This window comes from Pipistrellus kuhlii, unplaced genomic scaffold (genome assembly GCF_014108245.1).
Source record: "Pipistrellus kuhlii isolate mPipKuh1 unplaced genomic scaffold, mPipKuh1.p scaffold_m20_p_6, whole genome shotgun sequence".
In the NCBI taxonomy this organism is placed as follows: domain Eukaryota; kingdom Metazoa; phylum Chordata; class Mammalia; order Chiroptera; family Vespertilionidae; genus Pipistrellus; species Pipistrellus kuhlii.
The window spans coordinates 53,824,504-53,847,262 of record NW_023425562.1 but is presented as its reverse complement, the minus strand read 5'-3'; the positions used below and the strand labels follow the sequence as shown (position 1 = coordinate 53,847,262).

The 22,759-nt window shown below is 46.9% G+C and overlaps 1 protein-coding gene across 1 annotated transcript in view; it reads left to right on the top strand.

The window, feature by feature from the left end:
* Positions 1–21,841, top strand: part of EFCAB8 (EF-hand calcium binding domain 8) — a 46,172-nt gene extending 24,331 nt beyond the window's left edge. Inside the window, exons 14-24 of the mRNA XM_036418796.2 lie at positions 520–590; positions 1,335–1,539; positions 2,394–2,609; positions 3,703–3,837; positions 7,558–7,779; positions 8,335–8,472; positions 12,388–12,556; positions 18,324–18,453; positions 19,808–20,012; positions 20,120–20,218; positions 21,201–21,841. Of these exons, the coding sequence (XP_036274689.1) occupies positions 520–590; positions 1,335–1,539; positions 2,394–2,609; positions 3,703–3,837; positions 7,558–7,779; positions 8,335–8,472; positions 12,388–12,556; positions 18,324–18,453; positions 19,808–20,012; positions 20,120–20,218; positions 21,201–21,479 (1,869 nt within the window). The 3' untranslated portion in view covers positions 21,480–21,841. The remainder of the gene's footprint in view (positions 1–519; positions 591–1,334; positions 1,540–2,393; positions 2,610–3,702; positions 3,838–7,557; positions 7,780–8,334; positions 8,473–12,387; positions 12,557–18,323; positions 18,454–19,807; positions 20,013–20,119; positions 20,219–21,200) is intronic.
* Positions 21,842–22,759: the final 918 nt, after the last annotated feature.

Below are 22,759 nucleotides of genomic sequence, written 5' to 3'. Positions count from 1 at the left end.
GTGCGTACGAGAGCTTGGGATCCTAGCAGTGGCGGCAGGTGATCCAGAGCCACCCATGCTGGACTCTGTTTGGGAAATGCCTGGCAGAGTTACAGAGACAGTTTGTGGGTGTGGCATCACGCCAAAGCCACCAGTCCCACTTTGGGACTTGAGACCATTCCTAACGCCTATGGCACAGTCCTCTAACCAGGTCAGAAAGAGCACATGGTCAAGAAGCCAGGGGTTGAGTACCAGTCCAGGTCTTATCACTGGGTCTTTGACCTTAGCCAAGTCCCTTGTCTGTTTTCAGTCATCCCCTAGAAAGGGGACATAGATACCCACCCGATTTGCTTCCTCCAAGTCTGTCAACTGATGGGATGAGAGGAAACCTTGAGAAAAATGTGGTGGTCTCCTCTCTAGAGAATTCTCCTCACGCGGGGAGTGTTGGCTTGTTGCTTGGTGTGATTAGGAAGATATTCCAGGCCCAGAACTGTTTTCACTGAGTTACCTTAGGGTTCTGTTTTCTTTCCCCTTCCACAGATTAGTGGGATTATCCATATGAATAAAGTGTTCTACGTGAGCGGGTGGAATAAGAGAATCACTTCGTACAAGTGAGTAGCAAGGGTGCGTGTGGGTAGGTGGGCTCCTCCTTTCCCGGCTTTGCAGGCGGTTAGAACACCAGCAGGCCATTAGCAGTGGGTAATGTCCACGGCTTCACCTGCTCATCCACCCATTTGTTCACCACTCCCTGAGGTGATGGGCTCTCCGCTTTGTGGAAGGTGCTGGGATGGGTATAAACAAGAACGATAGATTCTCCATCTTGCTGGAGCCTCTATGGGGTTGAGCTGATCAAATAACTTCATTCGGAACGCTACATTCTATTGATAGAGGTTTCTATGGGAAGGAGACAGAAATATGATTTAGCCTGAGGGGTGGTCAGAAAAAGCTCACCTAAGGATTTTATAGGTAGGGGAGTGGGATCTGAAGAGTGAGCAGAGGGGTCTTACTGAAGCAGCTAAGAGTTTGGGATAGGAAGAACATTCCGGGCAGAGGGGAGAAATATACGTGAAAGACCCCTTCCTCCTCAGAGGGCCTTTTCAGGGCAGTGGTTTCCTCTTCTCTAAACCTGAGTCCTTACTCAAGTGGCTGAGTGGTGCAAATTGTAAGATTAGTTTACGTGAAGCCCTCGAACAGGGCCTTGACAGTAGGCGCATGATGGGTGCTTAGTAAATGAGGTCAGCAGGGCAGGGCGTCAGCCCTGTCCCGACCCCATGCGCCCTCCCCTGAGTCCAGGCTCCTGCAATGGAGCATGAAGGCTGAGCTCTCAGCCCCCCTGCCTCTGGCCATGTGTGCAGGTTCCACAAGGCCAAGCCGGTGATCTTGTGCGACCACTGGGAGACCTTCCACACCGAGGATATCCTGAGTGTGTCCAAGTACCAGAACCAGTTCATCGGGACCTCCTCCTACAACGGGGACATCCTCTTCTGGAACGTCAACATGCTCAAGCCCATCCTCAAATTCAACGCCTCTCAGAGCCCCTTGCCCTTGCTGCTTCAGAGGGTATGGCCAATAGGAACACGCTGTTCTCTCCTCTTTCTCTTAGCTGTGGGCCAGCATCGCACTGGACCCGGGGAAGGAGGGTAGAGGGAGCCTCCTGGGAAGTAGAGAGGATGGTGGTGACTTGTTCTGCAGGAGGTTGGGAGCTAGGTAGGTAGTAGTTTCTATACTTAACCTCATTCGACAAATGAGGAAACTAAGGCACACAGAGGTTATGCATCTTGCCCAAGGTCACACAGCCAGAAGTGCTGGGTCAAACCCAGGCAGTTTCCCTCCAGAGCCTTGGGGTACGTGTTCTCTCCATAGATTACTCTGTCCTGGAAGATGGCTCACGTCTTACCTGTCTCTAGAACACATGACCACTCCGGGCTCACTGAGCTCATGGCAAGGCCTTAGGAAACCCACACAGTCTCTGAATTGCCGTATCTTTGCACTTTAAAGCTGGAAGGGCCTTTGGGGTCACCTCATGCAGTAGCTTTTGGAACATGTTGGGGAAAGATGCTTGGAAGCTATTGAAGAGGCTTCTCCCAGCTTTCTGTCTATTTTATACTTTGGAGCTTTTCCCTTAAGATGAAAAACATCCTAAAAAACAGTATTTGGAAACCACTGTCCATTTTAGAGACGGGAAGACTGAGTTCCTCGCAGCAGCAGTCTCCTGCCCATGGGTACTCAGGGCATTAGCGGTTGGCCCAGGGACAGGGTCCCAGGTGCTGGGTTGATGCCTCTAAGGGTGCTCAGTTTCTGGGAAGCATGCTCTGGGCACCTGGAGGGCCCTGTGCTGTTGGTGTTAGACTGGGAGACCCTGCATTTCCTCCCGGGACATTGCCCAGCCCCGGGGGCTGCTCTCTCTGGCACAGGTGCAGAGAGAGGATGGGAGCGTGGTTGAGAGCCTCAGGAGCAGCGACCCCTGTGTGGAGGAGCCGAAGTGGGCACACAAATCCAGCGTGTATTCTCTGGACCACAGCACCAAGACTGTGGCCAACACCAAACCGAGGCGGAACCTGATGTCAGCACCCCCTGTGATGAGACACCCCAAGATCAAGGAGCCAGAAGAGACGCCTGTGCTCTTGCAGGTGGGAGCAAGAACTGACCCGGGCATCCTCCCTTACTCTCTAGACCAGTGGTCGCCAGCCTTTCGGACCTCATGGACACCTCTAGGCACCTCAGCTTGCCTCCTGTGTGTGTGATTCCTTATTAGGAGGCACTTTACCCAGAATGCCTTTAGGTTCGTTAACACACTTTTCTTGAGTGTGCTGGACCAGGCAGGCACCTCCCTGATTATGCCCATGGTATCTAACCCACTCTGTTGCCTCGTGCCTGGCCATCGTCCCTTCCCATACTAGACCTGATGTCTGCAAGCTCATGGGCAGGACCTGGAGGCAAGACAACCAGAGAACCTGCAGCTGGAGTTAGATCCTGGGCTGCTTTCTCTGTGTTCCAGCTCCCATTGCCCCAGCAGGGAGGAGCCATAAAGGCTCCCCTACCTCCCCAATAAGCCTTAGCTCCCTGGAGACCAGACTCCTAGGTGCAAACCGCTTCCCTCCTCCTCTGAGCCCTGGTGTCTGCCCTAGGATCAACTCTTCCAGTTTCACTGAAGGTTCTATTGGGGTGGGGGTGGGGGGGCAGAGTAGGAAGAAAGAGCCAGGGGGCTGCCCTCTCCCTACTCACCGGGGGTGGTTTGGCCTCAGACCCTGCAGTGGAGACAGTAATCTCTTGAACGGGGCTTGGAAGCCAGTCAGATAGTTTTAGCCACTGACGTCTGACTCCTGGGAACGGAGGCACACAGTCCCTGTCAGGCACCAGGTAGCCTAGAACCGGATCCCATATGACCCCCCGGGGGTCAGTTCTGCTGTAAGGGGCAGCCCCTGGATAACACCACAAGTCACTGATACCATCACCATCTTCAAATCTCCTCGAACAACGGCTTGTAGACACTGCTTTATTCTGACCTTTAGCCAGGGCATCTCTTCCAGGGCAAAGGGAGGGCCTTCCCCCAGAGCAAACTCAACTCCCATTGGCTCAGGGCCTGTGAGACCCCAGCTGTGCCTTTCACAGGGCGGTGCCTCTACTGCGTGGGGCTGGGGACCGCTCCTTCAGCACCTGCCTCTCGTCTGTTCCCCATTAGCCAGGGAGACCCGGGAGGCCCATTTTCATTTTTCCCCCCAGAAACAACACAGTGTTGGCAGCCTCAGACTCTTAAGAATGTACTACCAGAGACAGTCACTCCTCCAAGAGAAGGAAAGGACGAAAGCGGAACTGCAGAAGAGGGAGTTCCAGCAGTCGAATGCGTCGGTGGAGAAGGTTGGCCATGCTCAGGCGGGTCTGGGGTGTGAGCCGGGGTGGACAGTGGGGTGGGGTTGGGAAATGCAGTGCCCGTGGGGATCGGGGCCCAGCCTGGTTCTCCCCAGGGCCAGGAGAGGTGTGGTGGAGACGATGGTACTGCTCAGGATTTGGGTTCAGGACTGCTGTGTCTGGGGGGAAGTTCCACGGTATTGGGGGGGGGGGTTGTCGAGGAAGGTGAACAGTGTCCCCCTCCTGGTTGGGGGTGCTGGCCTGGGAGGGAGGAAAAGGAGCATTTCCAGAATCCACTTTAAATGCCCTCCTGTGCTCCGGTGAGGTGCTCTGTATGACACGTGAGGGGGATTGGGTCGTATCTGTTCTCCTTTCCTCCTGTGCCTCTCCCCTTTCGGGCTCCAATCATCCCCCACTGTGCTGTCATCAAAGGCCCCTTCCAGCTTTCCTCTGCAAAGCCGGGGTCATTAAGAGACCGTATGGGTTTCCTAAATGCCTGCGATGAGCCAGTGAAGACCAGAGTCATAGCTGTGTTAGGAAAGGCCGGGCTGCCCCCTCCCCCAGGGGACCAGGGCCTCGAGCAGGGGAGCCGGGCCTGCAGAGCTGGGTCCTGAGCGCCGGAGCGGAGACTGGCGAGCCTCCACACATTCTCTCCCCCGGCTCCTGACCATGCTTTCCTCTCCTTTAAAGGTTTTGTTTTGGTAAAAAACGAAAAAGAAGTGTGCATAAAGTGAAAAGTAAAGGTCCCCGATGTATCCTTTCTGCCTCCCCCCGCCCCCATTCCATCCCAAAAGTAATGGTCGCCATCACTGATAATGGATTGGTTTAGCCTTGGCCTTTTATTTTTAGCCCAAGGAGGTAAAATTATAGCTAGATTATAGCTAAATTATAGTCCTGCCATTTGCAGTTTTTTTTTTTTTTTTTTTTTTTTTTTTTTTTTTTTTTTTTTAAAGATATTTGTATTGATTTCAGAAAGGAAGGACAGGGACCTGAGCTGCTTTCTCTGTCTTCCAGCTCATTGATTGGCTGCCTCCTGCAACCCCCCTGCCCCTACTGGGGATTGAGTCCACTCAGACATGTGCCCTGATGGGAGATCCAAGAATCAAACCATGATCTCCTGGTTCAAAGGTTGACACTCAACCACTGAGTCACGCTGTCTGGGCCATTTACTGTTTTTGTTTTTGTTTTTTAAATTAACTATATACCATGGATGTATCTTTATAGCAGTAATTTAGATTCAGCTTATTTTTTGACTTATGCCTTTTAATCCCTGCATAGTGCCTCATAGGCTGAATGTATCATAAACGATGAAGCCAGCCTTCCACTGACAGACTGGCAGCTTAGTTCACGCATGGAGCTCTTACGTTCAGCACTGCACTGGACACCCTTATATATGCGTTTCTGTGCATGTACGGGAATATATTGAAAGCATGGATTCCTGGGAGCAGAATTGCCAACAGACCCCAGTCCTTTCAATCCATGACTCTGACTGAGGGAGAGGACCCACCTTATGGGTCCGTGACTGAGTTCTGTCGGGGCACAGACAGTTACCCACTGAGCACGTGCCACGTGCCAAGCACTGGGCGTGGGGGCAGCAGTGAGGGACGAGAACCCCTGCCCTAATGGAGCTGACATTCTAGTTCAGTGAGTAAAATAAATGATAGGCCACAGGGCAGAGCCAGCACAGCAGGGAACAAGAACACTGGGAAGAAGGCAGGGAGAATGGCATAGGAGGTGAAGAGGACACTACTGTCTTAATAGGGTGGTCAGGGGTGGCTTCACAGAGGAGGTGGCCATTAGCCATTCATTTCTGCTAGTCTGGTGACTGGAAAACAGCATTTTGGAGGGTTATTTATTTGATTATTTGTGATATTGAGCTTTCTGTATATTTGTCATATATTTGTATTTCTTTAATGAAATAAATGTCTATTCATCTACTTTTTAAATTCTTTTTATTAAGTTCTAGGTCTCTTTATATGCTCTAGAAATTAATCCTTTGCCTGTTTGTGTATTAAAAATATTTTCACCTCATCTGCCTTTGTGGTATCACACTGAGGCTTAGGGTCACAGAAAAATTTGTTATCTTTTCTTTTAAAATATATTTTTATTGATAAACATATATATATTTATTGATAAACATATATATATATTTATATATATAAACACACACACACACACACACATATATATATATATATATATATATATATATATATATATATATAAATAAATAAATAAATATATTTTTATTGAAGGGAGAAGGAGAGAGAGAAATATCAATGATGAGAGAGAATCACTGATCAGCTGCTTCCTGCACTCAAGCCTGAAACCCGGGCATGTGCCCTGACTGGGAACTGAACTGGGACCTCCTGGTTCATATGTTGATGCTTAAGTACTGAGCCATGCCGGCCGGACTTGTATTTTCTTCTAGACATTTATTTTTTTATTAAGGTATTATATGTGTACAGATCTTACCATTGCCTCTTCTAGACATTTATGATTTTATATGTTTTTAGTCAGCTTTTTTTTCATCTAAGTAACTTTGTCTATGGTGTGATTTTTTAAAAAATTGGTAGCCAGTTAATTAAATACCATTTGTTGAATAGTTTATTTTTTCTCTACTATCTTGAAATTCTATCATTATTATATATGATAATCTTCTATAATCTATTTCTAACCCTCTCTGTTTTTCCATTGGCATATTTTTCTGTTCTTGCATGGATGTTTTACATTTTTAAGAGATATGATGAAAGTCTTTATAGACAATGCAATTAGAAAAAAGCTGAAGGAAATGCATTAAAAACGTAGTGTGATTATTTCTGGTTATTGGGATCCTGTGGGTGATTTAATCTTTTCTCATCGACCTGTGCTGTCCACATTTTGTGCAGTGCACAAGTACACTTGCAAAAATGGGGAAATGCTTGCCTTTTTCTTTGGTTTAGGAGCTCCTGGTTCTGTGACCCTGGCACCTGCAGGTTGGACATTTTGTTTTGGACCCCAGGATGAGAATAGAAGAGATTTCTAGTGTTGTTGTTGAAGGCATGTTGTGGGAACCCACAAGCCACCACTGTAATTTCTGACTTAGTCTGAGTCGCGAAGCCTCCAGTTCCCGTTGCTTGGCCTGACTTACTTTGTATCCCTAACTGTGCTCTCTCTGCCTCGTGCGAGGTGGTCCCGGGCGAGCAGCCCTCTTCACATGCTCCCCGTACAGAGTGACTCCGCAAGGTGGCCCTCTCGTAAGCCACAGGGGTGACCGTGTAAGCGAAAGTGAGCACAAGGGGGAATTAGCAAAGGGCATGATTCAAATAAGACCTGAAGAAGAATTTGGTCAAGACGCTTTTTAGAAATGTTTATACATTAAAATAGAAATGTCTCACGGTAATGATATATATGAAAGGGAATGAACTCATCCTCCAAAGAGCTCTGGGTTGAGTTACAGGTCTTAGAAAATCTTGTTTGAGCCTTAGGACAATTCAGCATCTATTCCATCATCTTAGTTGCTGAGGATAAAGTCATGAACAAAAACAGACACAACCCCTTGCCATCTAGGAGCTCATAGCTCGGCAAAATGTTTCTGGTTACCAGTGAGGGAGGAAGTGTGGTGCCCCATCACCATTCTCACGGGGCATCTAGTTTATCGGGGGCCAGATCAGTGTGGTGACCTGCCAGGCAGGCCCCTCAGCACCGTGTGACAGCGACCAGCTGAGCAGGCCCGCCTCTCTCGCACAGATAATCTTCCTGCAAAGCCGGCCTCGCCTGCCACAGACGGCCGCCCTGCTGAGCAGCTGCATTGACGGCTACATCTACGCCTGGTCCATCTATGGGTACGGAGGCCTGCTGGCGAAGTTCCGCGTGGACTCCGAAGACCAAGGAGACGTGACCGTGGGCGCCATGGCCACTGACGAAAATGACTGCATTCTTGTCACAGGGGATAGTAAAGGGTTCATCAAGGTGAGGAAGGTGGCACTGAGACTGAGAGGCTGATGTCAGCCAAATGCTAGCCCCCTCTTCGTCACAGGTGGCCCTAGCCTAGTCCCTACTCCCTCAGGGTATGTTTTCATTTGTGAAATAATGGGCAATAATAGGATGGGCTACCTTAGAAGTCCTCTCCTGCGCTGGTGCGCCCCGGTAAATGACTGAGGGTTTGGTTCGAAAGGCCCCTCCAAGAAGCCTTCCCCAGTGAATCCTGTGTCGTCCTTGTCTCCCTAAAGCCCGTTCACCCTCAGCCATGCATCTTACCTGAGGCCAGTTGTTTCAGGGACGGGTTTCATGCTTTGTGGTGAGACACAAGGCAAGAGGGTCTTGTCCTGGGGCCACCCTCTCTGCATGCTAGTGAGGGGTCTGACCTAGAAGATTCCCTGGGCCCCTTCTGGGTCTGACCATCTGGTTATCTTAGGGGTGTGAATAAGAGCCGCCCTGCTAAAGCAGTGGGTCTGGGAGGGGTCCAGAGTGAGCTTGTGCTGGAGGGAAGTGGTGCTGGGCCACTAATTCACATTTCGTGCCCAGGTCTGGGACATCGATGAATACTGCACAGTCACGGAGGGACAGTCACCTCAACCCAGTGCAATAAACAAGTTCCAGTTCTTAATTCCTAAACTGATCCAGTCCAACATCCAATTCAACACCCCCTCGGACCAGAAGGAGGTAGGAAGAGTATTGGTTATGCTCTACTAAATGGCTGGGCCACGATGCTTGCACTGAAATTCTGAGTCTCTCCTGTTTCCTGTTCCAGGTTGTCTGGTTGGTTTGGACACATTGGGCAATCATGCAGTCTTTTTAAAAATAATAAAAATATTTATGTATTTTCTTGAGCAGGGAATACATTTATATAGTTCAAAAATCAGTATTTCTCTGGTGACTAATGAAGTTGAGCACCTTTTCATTATCAGGAAAATGCAAATTAAAGCCACAATGTGATACTATTGCACACCCACTACAATGACTAAAACTAAAAAGACAAGCAATACCAAATGTTGGCAAGGATACAGGTCAACTGGAATTTCCACTGCTGGTAGGAATGTACATTGGTAAAATCACTTTGGAGAGCTATAGCTACTAAAGCTGGATGTGCCTATTCCATAACTCAGCAATTCTACTCCTAGGTTTACAACCAAGCGAAATCTAAGAAATATGAATAAGACTGTTGATAGGATTACTATTTGTAATAACTTCACATTTCAAACAACCCAAATGCCCATCAATGTAGATTGGAAAAATACATTGTGGTATATATACTGTACAGAATAATATCTGGTATTGGAAATGAATGGTTTACATGTATTTGCTAGTATCCTATATAATAAAGAGGTAATACGCAAATTTACCCTCACAGCATAACGTTGTCTCAAGATGGTGGCATTGCACAGCTGGGGCAGGGCAGTAGGGGCAGGACCGTGGCTGCTGTGTGTGGTTTCTGCCGGATTTTCCACAGCCCTGCGTGTGCGCCATGGAGGTGGGGCACTGGGGCAGCACTCCAGGAAAAAGGAAGGAAGTACCAATGCATGTTACAGCATGAGGAACCTTGTAGACATTATGTTAAGTGAAGGAAGCCAGTCACATACTATATGATTCCATTTATACAAACTATGGGTGATGAAATGGTCTAAATTTGATTGTGATGGTGATGGCAAACTCTGTGAATATACTAAAAACCATCGAAGTGAGCACTGTAAACGAGTAAATTGTATGTGAATTATATTTTAATAAAAACGTTTTTAATAGTATAAAATTATAGAGCAAAAAATTGTTTTTCATGAATCTTTTTTATTTGTTTGTAGCTGTTTATCTTCACATCTGGTAATGTATTCCAAGGAGATAGTATGCAGAAGAATATAAATTTTAAATGGAACTGCCTATGACCCAGTGATTCCACTTTGGAAATACAAAAAGAATAAAATTTTACCTTTTGTGACAGCATGGATGGGCCTAGAGAGTATTATGCTAAGTGAAATAAGCCAGTCAGAGAAAGACAAAATACCATTTGATTTCACTTATATGAAATTTAAAGAATAATATGAATAAGTGAACAAACAAGATAGCAGCAGACTCATAGTTACCGAGAAGGGAATGGTGGTTGCCAGAGGGGAGAGGGGTTGGAGGACCGGGTGAAAAAGGTGAAGATACGGAGAAACACAGATTGGTTGTTACAAAATAGTCACGGGGATGTCTACAGCATCGGAACTATCGTCAATAATATTGTAATTACTATGTATGGTGCTGGTGGGTACCGGAAATACCAGGGAGAAAACTTTATAAAGTGTATGATTGTCTAACCACTAAGCTGTACACTTGAAACTAATACAAAATGATATTGAATATATTGAAAACTGGGGAAAAAAAGCATTAAATAGAAAAAAAGAACATCAACCTTTCTAAGGCCTTTAGTGGATACTGCCAAACTGCATTCCAGAAAGTTTATACAATTTTGCACTTTACTAGCCTGTTTTGCTTTATCTTTCACAACGTAAGGTATTGGTGGTATTCATCCGAGTGTAGGACTGATGGGTCAATCAGAGTGCCTTGCTTAGAGAAGGCATTCAATACATAAATAAATGTTTGAAGTGGAAAAAAAAACCAAAACAAAAACCCACAAAAACCCACACAAACCAAACACTTTTGGCTGATTTTTAGATACAAATGATTTCTTTTGATTTTAATAAAGATAACTTTGCTTGTTAATGATGTTGACACCTTTCCTTATTTTATTGACCATGTATAATTTTGTGAATTACCTCTTCATGCCCTTTGCCCATTTTTCTGTTGTGGTAACCATCTTTTTGTAAATGACATATACTTATTTTAAAATATATTAAAAGGTATTAACTCATCGTCTGTCACATATATTGCAAATATTTCTCCCAATTTGTCATTTGCCTTTTAATTTTATTTTTGAAGGTATTGATTTGCTAGTGACTCCAAATTTGAATCTACAGACTTATTTTCTCTTTTAAGCTTATTCAGAGGTAAGATAAATAGTCACACATAGTTTCTTTTAGATGTTTTATGGTTTCATTGAAAATAATTTTTTGACCCATCTACAGTTCATTAAGTTGTAAGATATATGACAATAATTTAAGTTTCCCTTAGGAGTTCATCAGGTATTCCAGCATAGTCTACTGGGTCCTGCTCTGTATTACCACAGCTTTCCTGCCACTTTTATCATATACCAAAGTTTTATTTGGGTTGGTTTGTGAGCTCTCTATTGTCTTCCATTGTTTTGTTTAAAGTTTGTACTATTGTGACTTAATATACTTGAATATGGTAAAATATGTTCCCCTTCATTAATCTTTTTTTTAAATTGTAATAGCATAAAGTTGTTATAATGGTATTTTCTTTTATATTTTATTTATTTTTTTCAAATTTAATAAATCTTTATTGCTCAGATTATTATAATTATTTCTCCTTTTTAGATGTTTTCTTTTTAAATCTTTATTGTTGAAAGTATTACATATTTTAATACTTTAAAAATATATTTAAATTGATTTCAGAGAGGAAGGGAGAGAGAGATTGGAACATCAATGATGAGAGAGAATTATTGATTGGCTGCCTCCTGCACACCCCCTACTAGGGATTGAGCCTGCAAAGTGGGCATGTGCCCTAACTGGGAATCAGACCAGTGACCTCTTGGTTCCTGGATTGATGTTCAACCACTGAGCCACCCCGGCTGGGCCCCATTAATTAATCTTTTTGTTGTTGTTTGTTTTTGTTTTTACAATGGTCGTGGATATTTTCACTAATTTTGCTGTTAAGAACAGTTTATTTTTTCATACTATAATATGATATGCCATCCCCTATTCATCCTATTCTACTACCAATGCCCAAGTGAATACTTCAGAAGACCTGGATTCTTCTCCTAACCCCATCACTATCTCAGCATGTGGCTTGGGCTGGTTACTGAACATTTCTGACTCACTTCTCTTCTTTGTGGAATGGTGAGACTCATACACATCCCATAAGGTTGTTGTGTTCAAATGGAATAATCTATAGGGAGAGCATTGGTAAGTAATATAGTAATATGCCTGGCCAGTGTTGCTCAGTGGTCAGCGTTTGATTCCCAGTCAGAGCACATGCCCAGGGTGTGGGCTTGATCCCCAGTCATGGGGCATGCAGGAGGCAGCCGATCAATGATTCTCAACAATTATGTCTATTCCTCTCTCTCTCCCTCTTCCTTTCTCTGAAATTAATAAAAACATTAAAAATAATATAGCAATATGTAAATGCTTAAAAAAATAATCATTGATCAGCTGCCTCCTGCACTGAGGGTCGAAGCTACAACCAGAGCATGTACCCTTGACCAGAATCAAACCTGGGACCCTTTAGTCCGCAGGCCAGTGCTCTATCTACTGAGTCAAACCAGTTAGGGCTGTAAGTGCTTTTTATGATTTTACCAAAGGGGCAGTGAGGGCCAGAGAAGTGCGGGGACTTAACTAAGGTCACCAGAAATTCATGCAGGAGTGTCTCCTGGCCCTGAGGGCTCTGTTTCGTCTAGTCCCCGGTGCCCTCTGATGAGCCGATGCGATGGTCTTGCTGTAAGTAATTATTCTGTACGGTCTCCTGTAGGTCATTGATGGCCAGACCATTTCCCTGGCTCCCCCCACGCTTCTGATGACCTGGAAGGGCCATTTGGATAGTGTGGCAGACATCCTGTATGTGGACAGCTATGAGCTGGTGCTTAGTGCAGGCCATGACCGGGACGTCAAGGCTTGGAGACTCTCCGGCGATGCCATTGGTATGGGCCCTGCTGAAGTTCAGCCATGCCCCATGGCCCTTCCTGTCCCTCTCCCTGTTAGAACATAAATTGACAAGAAACCCTATAATCCATGGGATGGGGGTTTCAGACCACAGCAGCTTTCTTTGTTCAAATAGTTTTACAGGATATGAATCTATTCAATTGCACATTTGACAGTCCATCCATCCATCCATCCATCAGCGATCTGTCCACCCACCCACATTATTATTTGTCTTTGTATTTCTTTTTTTAAAAAATATATTTTATTGATTTTGTACAGAGAGGAAGGGAGAGAGATAGAGAGTTAGAAACATCGATGAGGGAGAGTCATCGATCAGCTGTCTCTTGCACACCCTCTACTGGGGATGTGCCCGCATCCAAGGTACATGCCCTTGACCAGAATCGAACCTGGGACCCTTCAGTCCCCAAGCCGACGCTCTATCCACTGAGCCAAACTGGTTTTGGCTGTCTTTGTATTTCTTTTGCAAATCATATATCTGATAAGACATATTCTTTCTCTTCTTAAAAAAAACAACAACTTAATTCTTACATTATAACATGCAGAAAAATGCCCAAATCTAGAGGTTCATCTTGGTGAATTTTCACAAAGTTTATAGCCATATAGCCTCCATTATATATAAAGAAACAGGACATTACCAGTCTTTGGGGCTCCCCTCATCCCCCCAACCCGATCATCTCTATACTGACCCCTCCAAAAGCAACCACTATCCTATTTTCCAAAATCAGAGCTTGGTTTCGTCTGGTTTTGAACTTTGTATAAATGAAGCAATGTGACAGGTTATCCTTTGTGTCTGGCTTCTTTCTTTCAACATTATTGTTTGTGCAATTCAGCCATTTGTGGAAGGTAGTAGTTTATTTGTTCTCATTGTTCAATAGTAATCGGTTGTTGATATACCATAATTTCTTCATCTGTGCTACTGCTGGTGATCATTAGAGTTGTTTCTGGCTTATTTTTTTGTTCTATTAACTATAACACTGCTATGGATATTCTTAAACAGATTTTTTTGTTGAACAAATGTATGCATTTCTGTTGGATATATATCTAGGACTGGAACTGCCGAGCCACAAGGTGTATACATTGAGTCTCAGTAAATTCTGCTAAACAGTCTTTCAAAGTGCTTGGTAGTAGCTGCAGACTAGCTCTGTGGCTGGAATCTTCTGGATTATAATCTGTCATGCCATATGAGGTTGTTTAAAGTTCATTAAAAATACGTCTGGTTTCTTCTCATCTCATCTGTGGAGGATTCATCCTCCTTGCGTTATATTGGTCTCTTTTCTCCTGCCACAGGATTATTACTTTCTTAAATTCACTTAGGATTTCTTGAATTTTCATCTCTTATGGGTTTACATTAAACATATATTTTAAATTTATTCCTGTTCTACAATGAAATTTCTCATTTTCTTTAAAAAAAAAGATTTTAAAAAATAGATTTTTAGAGAGAGAGGAAGCGGGGGGGGGAGAGAAACATCTATGTGAGAACAAAACATCGATCAGCTGCCTCTGGCATGCCCATACTTGTGACCTGACTGAAAATTGAACTGGCAAACTTTTGGTGCATGGATGATGCCCAATCAACAGCCACACCAGCCAGGTCAATATACTTTATATTCTTAAATATTCTTAAATATTCTTTGTATTCTTGATTCTTTTAAAAATATATTTTATTGATTTTTTACAGAGAGGAAGAGAGAGGAATAGAGTTAGAAACATCGATGAGAGAGAATCATTGATCAGCTGCCTCTTGCACATCCCCCACTGGGGATGTGCCCGCAACCAAGGTACATGCTCTTGACTGGAATTGAACCCGGGACCTTTCAGTCCACAGACCAACGCTCTACCACTGAGCCAAACCAGTTTCGGCAGTATTCTTGATTCTTTATACCGAGCCGTATTTGTCATTCCGTTGATAATCTTTGCCTTTTCATTGGATGTCTAATTCCATGAAATATTAATGAAATTACTTTCATGGTTTAGTCTGTCATCTGATATTTGTTTTTTGTTTATTCCATCTGTTCTTTCCCTTCCTCCTCCTCCTCCTCCTCCTCCTCCTCCTCCTCCTCCCCTTCTTCTTCTTCTTCTTCTTCTTCTTCTTCTTCTTCTTCTTCTTCTTCTTCCTCCTCCTCCTCCTCCTCCTCCTCCTCCTCCTCCTCCTCCTCCTCCTCCTCCTCCTCCTCCTCTTCTTCTTCTTCTTCTTCTTCTTCTTCTTCTTCTTCTTCTTCTTGCTTTTTGGTCTTCTTTTGGATTAACCAAGAATTAAAAATTATCCTGTTTTTAGTGACATGTTTTTGTTTTGGTTGCCCTTTAGATAATAACATGCACTCTTGACCTGATACCACTTCCTATGCAAGAACCTTACATTCGCTTTCCTGTTGTTTGTGCTAATGCTCCCATATGTTTTATTCTACAGATGGTACCCCTTCCAACAAGGCATTGTTATTAATGCTCCTGTGGGCAGTTATATTTACCCTCACATTTCCCATTTCTCTTGCTCTTCGCTCCTTACTGAAGTCCCAGGGTTCTGTCTGCAATCATTTTCCTTTAGTCTGGAGAACTTCCTTTATTATTTCTTATAGAGTTGATCTGCTAGTGATCAATTCTTTAAGCTCTTATTTTTCTGAAAACGTCCTTATTTTGCCTTAAAAGTTTATTATTTTACTGGATATATAATTTTATTATTTTACTGGATATATAATTCTCAGCTGACAGTTTATGTTTTCTTTCAGTACTTAAAAAAGACCATTCTTCTGTTTTCTCTTGAAAAGTCAATTGTAAGTTGATACTTTGAAGGTAATTTTTCATTTTTCTCTGACTGCTTTTTTTTGTGTGGCAGTTTGACTACGATGTGGCAAATTGTGATTTTATTTATATTTATCCTCCTTGGAGTTCACTGATCTTTTTCAATCTGGAGTCCTTCATTCATTTTGAAAAATCTTCAGATATCATCTCTTCAACATTTCTTTGCCCATTCTCTTTCTCCTCTCATTGTGTGGTTCCATTAAGTGTATATCAAAACATTTGACTTTGTCACGTGTCACGCATGCTCTGTTCTTTCCATTTTTTCTTTCTTTTGTTTTGTAATAAAATATGCATATACATTTTATTGATTTTTTACAGAGAGGAAGGGAGAGGGATAGAGAGTTAGGAGCATTGATGAGAGAGAAACATGTATCAGCTGCCTCCTGCACATCCCCTACTGGGGATGTGCCCACAACCAAGGTACATGCTCTTGACCAGAATCAAACCTGGGACCTTTCAGTCTGCAGGCCTAAGCTCTATCCACTGAGCCAAACCGGTTAAATATGCATATTTTATTACAGCTCTAGGAAATGAAAAAAGAGGACAGGGACCATATCCTTTCACAAACCATTCTAATTTAGCTAATATTAATTAGAAAAGGCTAAAGCAAGTATATGTGTGTATAAGCACTGAGATATACACATACATATATTTTTCAGATCTTAGTCTCATAGGTGTTCCCATATTTACTCTATATTTTTGTTTATAAACACCCTTAAGTCATCAAATACATCCTGATACTACTACCTCTGTCTCTTCGCCAATCATTTAATATCATTTGGATTGTATTTCAGTTTGTGTTTTAATCACTTATGTGATTGGTCAAACTATACATTAGAAGATGAAAGGGATACATTTGCTTTGTTATGCTGTATGTGTCACAAATACCCATGACATGATCCCCCTATATTATTATTTGAAATCTCACACATCTTGTGGTTCTCCCTGTTCACTATTTCAGCTTCTAGTGCTGTGATGTCGACATCTTCTGGGTGGGACTGCCTGTGATCCACCAGCTTGGGGTCAGGCATAAGCTGTGTTGTGGCTCCTGAGGTGGACTCTGATTTGGTCTTCATTTCAGATCTGAGTCCTGTTGACAAAGCCGTTATCCTATATTCTCATTTATCCCATATTTCTCTATTACCCCATATTTCTCAAAGACATAAGCATCCTTGCGCTGGCCAACAGTGCAGATGGAAACGAAACCCATTTGTAAATTTCCAGGCTTCTCTTCAACATAGTTAGACTGGAGAGGTGGTGGAGTATATATGGGAAGCTTCTCTGGTTTCATTAGCTGCTCTTTGAATTTCTTCTCTTTGGCTGCATGCATACTTACAGATGCACATATCAGACCTGCAGGCATGGCTGTCAGCTTTCCCGTTAGTTTTAACTCTATACCTGTCCATCCAAGGCATTCACCCACGTCTGTGACTCTCTCCACCGAAACTTTCATCTCCAGTTTTCCTTCAGTCTCTCCATTCCAGTTTGGATCTATTCTACGGGTCTGCCTTCCAGTTTATTAATTCTGTCTCCTATATCCAGTCTGCTATTAAATCTAGCTGATCAATTCTTGTATTTTTACATTTGTTAGCTCTAGAATACTCATTTGGTCCTTTTCTATAGATTCTAATTCACTGTTGAAATTCCCCCCTCTTCTTCCTCCATTTTGTTCTATCTTCCTTTATTTTGTTTAACATTACTTATGATAGTTATTTTGAAGCCTTTATCTGCGAATTCCAATGTCTGAATTATCTGTGGGTCTGATTCTAATGCTTATTTCTTCTTTTGATTATCGGTTACATTTTTCTATTTTTTCACATGTCACATGCATTAAAAAACAAAACAAAACAAAACAAAACAGAAATACTTCAAAATAAAACTTTTCTGAACTTTGTATAAAGGACTGTAGAGAGCAAAGTTGATAATGATTTTCCTCCATTACATTTGCTCTTTTCTGTGCATAGGGCTGCACATTCCAGTACAACCAGGAGCTGAGCTGGGTTGGGACTGAACTGCATCTTTAGGTAGATTTTTACTTCTGTCTTCAATGGTCTCTGGGGTGAAGTCTGTTGTGTTTGTTGTAGGCTTCTTCCTCCAGTGGGCCACTGTCCCCCAACGATCTCACTCTGTCTTCCTAGCCTAACCCCAGACCCTCAGCTCCCCCAGTACTAAGTAAATGTCCAGTGGGAAAAGGAACTCTGCACTTGGAACTCCCCTGGACTTACTCCATCATGCCGGCCAAAATGGCTGCCAGAGGCTCTGTTGGTTTCTCTTCCTTCTGCTAAGCTGAGCATGATTCTCACCCAGCCTGTGTCCTGATTCAGAAAATGTTCCCAGAAAAGAAAGCAAGCCCTGATTTCCAGTTCTTCTTGGAAAGACATTTTCCTTTCTGTAATTTTAGTTCATCTATTTTCTTTGCTTCTACAGCTCTCCAATGGTTTTTATAGAAGTATGGTTTTGTAACATACCTGTTTTGTTTTGCTTAATTAAAAAAAAAGAAAAAAGTCTGCAGCAGGGCAGTGGCCTACTACAATACCCTGCCCCTGCCCAGAAGTAGTAGGACTCATGTGTCTCTGTGCTCACAATCTGCTTTCTACTCCAGGCCTGTTCCTCCCCAGCCCCATGTCCGGTCCCCCTGATCATTTTATGTCACTGCCATTTCATACAGGAGCTACTTAAAGCCCAACTGAGGATCACTCAGCACTTGCCCTAGTACTCTCTCCTACCTGTGGGGCAGGATGTCTTAGGCCTGAGCTCCAAGTATACACTAGGGCTAGCGTATTTGTTGAGTCGCCAGCATAATGCCTGACGTATGGTGGGCATCAGGAAGTGTGGGGCAGGCATAAGGGATTGCTGACTGACTCGAGGGTGGAGGGTGTGGGGCAGAGGTTCAGAGTGGGGGAGGCTAGTCTGATCATTGTCACTGAGTTGGGTCTGATTAAATCACAGGGACATTTGGCCTGCAAGTTTGGAGCAGGCTGAAGACTGTCCAATATTTTGTTGATGATGAACTACATAAAAGCTTAAAGAAAAAGAGTGAATCCATACACGCCTCCAAGAAGATCTATTCGGGGCTGCCGTGAGTTACCTGGTTTCCTCTGTCCCACGGAGCGGGTGCTGGGAGCCTCTCCAGGTCCCAGGCCACCTCACCTGCATGGGGTGGTGCTGGGCACATTCAGGGAAAGCTCTGGAAGGCCAAAGGCTTGGGACCTGCTGGAAACTCGGCTCCACAGGTGGCAGCTGTGGCCTAAGAGCCTGTTCTTGCAGCTCAGCTCAGCTGAAAGATGGAGCATTTGACTTTGCCACATAAAAACCCACGTCCTTAGATGGGACCCTGCCCCAGAGCCAGATTCAGATTTGCCAGTGCTGGCTTCTCTGTGGCCACAGGGCCCTGGCAGGAGAGTGCCCAGGCTCCGGTCCTGAACAGACACTGTATTCTTTTTCCGAGTCACAGAAGGCTTGCCACCTGTTCTTTCCTCTACAGGCTCCTCCTCCCCACTTGCTCTACCCTGACCTAATCTTGGATAATTTTAGGTTATTCAAAAATTATTTATTAAGGCCCTGCTGGTTGCCAGGCCCTATTACTAAGTTCTAGAGATCCCAAACCATTCAAGCATGAGTCCTGCTTCTGATAACTCCCAGTGCACTGGGGAGGTGGACATGCAAACTCATGGCTGCTATTCCCTGTGATAAGTGATGGATATTAAGAACAGGAATGGGCCTTCCCTGCATGGCTCGGTGGTAGAGCATTGACCTATGAACCAGGAGGTCATGGTTTGATTCCCTGTCAGGCCAAATGCCTGAGTTGCAGGCTTGATCCTCAGGGTGGGGAGTGCAGGAGGCAGCGGATCAATGATTCTCATCACTGATGTCTCTCCTCTCTCTCTCTCTCCCTCTCCCTTCCTCTCTGAAATCAATAAAAAATATATTAAAATAAAAGAACAGGGATGGCTGAGGACAGTCCCCTGACTGAGTGGATTAACTTAAGGAAGGCTTCATAGGAGAAGAGATTTGGGAGTTGGGTTTTGATATGTAAGTACAAGTTTTCCAGGCACCCAGAGTCCTTGTGGCTCCGATGCTTCTGTCAAGGCATCTTGATAGTCCAATGGGAAGATATCAAACAAGCAGAGGCAGGGTTTCCCTGGGAGAGGACAGTTAAGTATTCCAAAGGGGAAGTATAGGTAAGGTCAGGATAGAGTGTCAGACCTCCATGGGGGAGAGCACAGGGTCATGGGAAGAATCACAGGACTTGTTGGGAACCAGCTTAATCTGGGCTTCGCTAACATCAGTGACGTGTGCCCTGGGCAGACTGCCGTATGGGAGGAACGAGAAGGCTGGAGAGGATCAGATCCAGGAGGGAGACACCCTCTTGGGGTTCCTGGGTGGGCTTGTGGTGTGGAGGGCATCGTATGAAGGAAAGCCCCTCACCTTAGGGAGGAGCGGGATCTTGCTGAGGCCCTGGATTACCAGCGGCGGGAGGAGGTGGCACTCCTGGCTCTGCTGAACGGGAAAGCAGACACGGAGGCGGAAGCTTGGGCCAACCTGCAGAAGATAACCCTGGCGTCCCCATGGGCTGGAGAGCGCTCCCTGGAAGACATTGAGAACACCTGGCACAAGTGGGAGTCCAAGGACAAGCAGGTCAGGCTTTGTAGGGGACCCGGGGTGGAGGGGGGGGGAGGGAGAGGGGTTTGATGGGCCCTGAGCTCTCAGTCCTGAGCCTTCACTCCCACCCATGACTCTTGCAGGTGAGCAAAATCCTGGGAGCCTGGTACAAGCCCAAGGAGCGGTTGCGGAGTCCCGGACTCCTGTCCACCAACGTGCAGCTTGGCCTGACGAAGTCCCAGGTGTGGCAGGGTGGGGCGCTCCCTGAGGGGCTGGGGCTGGAGGCGCCACCAGTGCCCACAGGGGCCTCCAGCGGGGTGACGGGAACATGGGTCCTTCAACGGGGTTCTGAGCAGGACCCTTTCAGTGTGACCTTGTTTGCCCAAGGCTCCGGTTGAAACCGTGGACTCAGGTTTTGTCCTTGGGGACAAGCCTCGTTGGGCCTCACGAGAGGATGAACTCCATGGGCCTGGTACCTTCACAGCCTTCCAAGCATTTCCCAGGGGCTGGCTATTAGTTGGTTAGCGTGTTTACTGTGCATGCCTCCATATGGTGGGCTCCTCCAGGGCAGACACAGGTGTGATGGTGCCAGGAACCCAGTCAGTAAGAGGCGGCGGGAATGGGGGTGGGGGGGGCTTTCCTGGGGAGAGAAAGGGGTGGCGACTTGAGAGGGACCCGCTTTGAGCCCCATCCTGTCTCTTACTTGGGCAGATCCCAGCCTCGTTTAGCCTCTCCCTCCTCACCCTCCATAGGGGCATCACGGGAGCGCCCAGCCTCTGTGGTGGGGACTCAGAATAAGTGAGGGAGCTCTCTGTCCCGGGCGGGGGGGGAAGGTCAAGGAGAAAAGGGACCGCTTGGCCTCCCCACCCTCCCCTGGAGACGGGGCTCCAGGGGCATCTTGGCGAGCGCCAACGGCAGGCGTGGGAGCTCCTTGTGCCGGAGCCCCACGCAGGGTCCAGCCTGAGGTCTCATTCTGAGATGGGGACAGTCCAGTGCCAGCCTCACAGGATGGTTGCCAGCTCCAAGAGGAGGGCTGGGGAGCCTCAGCCTGGTGGGCTTGTGGGCCCAGCAGGCTGTGGCCGTCCGTGGCAGCCAGAGCACCCTGGAGATTCGTTGGCCTGGAAAGACCCCACGCCCATCCTTCTTGCGAGCCTGCTCTTGGCCCAGGTGCCCCCTGCCGGTCCCCACACGCCCTGCTCTGTTCCCCCCCTTCCTCCCCCACAGTTCTCACCTCTGGTCTACCAAAACCTGTACTTCAACGAACTGGCACCCACCCACCAGCCTGACTTCCTGATGCAGAAGGTCACAGACCAGCAGGGCCGGCTGACCCGCATGGTGACCCACAACATCTTTAAGGACCTGCCTCCTCCTAGCAAGGACACGGCCAGCCGGCACACGAGTGTCTCCTCCCCCGCTTCCTTGTTATCATCAGCCTCGGGCTCTGGGGTCCAGGCCAGCAGGTTCACCTTCCCGGGGCCCCCGCCCTCCTCTGCCTTGCAGTAGCCCTAGTCAGTCTCCACGGCCCAGTCGGCCCGCTCAGTCCTGTCCCAGGCGTCCAGGCCCAACCTGCAGAGATCGGCAGTGCCCGCGCCGGCCGGCCGCCTCCTCCCCGAAGCAGGTCTCCCAGCCTCTGAAGGACGCCCCTCTGCGCTCTGTGGAGAAGGGCTTTCCCGTCAGGTGCTGAGGCGGCGCAGCCTTCTCTGCTGTCCTCTGGCAGGACGACCAGGTCCTGCCTGCCCCTGGCATCCCCCTGCCAGGCCCAGAGGACAGGCTACTTCCCCTGGCTGTCCGCGCTCTGCCTACGACGTGGTGACGTTGACCTTCTTCACCGGAGGCCTAGGAAAGAAAATAAATGTTCACTGATGTTGGAGTCCATGAGTTTGGGCTGTGTCCCTCGCCCCCTTAGGCTCCGGCCGTCTCTCTGATCGGGTCATGTTGCCCCTGGCAGGGGGCAGGGAGAAGAGTCCCTCCCACAGGACACGGGCTGCAGCCGTCTGGCCTGAGATAGGCGAAGTGGTGGTTGGGTAACGAAGCTGGGGTGAGCTGTGGAACTTGGTTCAGTCTCCCACAAGAGTGAGACCAGCAGCCACCTGTCTGTCTCCGGCCCCTGCCGTGTGTCTGTCCCCCCATCACTGTCACCGCAGAGAATCCTGTGTTTATTTCCTGTCTGGCCCTTGTGTGAGGGAGACAGGGAGGGTGTTGGGGGTGTGTGATGGATGGCCCCTTGGCCTGGCTCTGCCACGGCCTGGCTTTGGAGTTCCTCTCATCTCTGAGCTCATTGTCCCCCTCTGGCCCGGAGGCACCTGCCAAGGCCCCTGCTGGGCTGCCAGCCCTCCCGCAGCTCCACGTGCTGTTCTGGGGACCCTGCCCTGCGGCCTGCGGGAAGCCAGAGCGCCACCGCTGCTGTGCCAAGGAGCCCGCAGGGCCGCGCTCGCTCTGCGGGAGCTTGCCGGAGCGGCAGGAGGTGGACGTGGGCATGGGTTCCTGGAGGTCTCCCTGACTCCTGTTTCCCACGGCCCCTTCTAGCCAGCCCAAGGCTCAGCCCTGCGGGGCGAATGCGGGGCTTCGCATCTCTCCCCACTGCTTCTCCCTTTCACGTACCCAGCCTGCAAGCCGGCTTCCCTCTGCTCGCTAGCTGGGAGGCCCCTGTTCACAGTGCCTCCTGCCAGGGCCCCGTGCTCTCTGCTGCGGAGATCCAAACCCTCCAGGGCTTGGCTCTTAGGTACAGGGGTCATCCCGGAGCCAGGATGAGTGAGGCCAAACACACTTGCATGCTATACCCA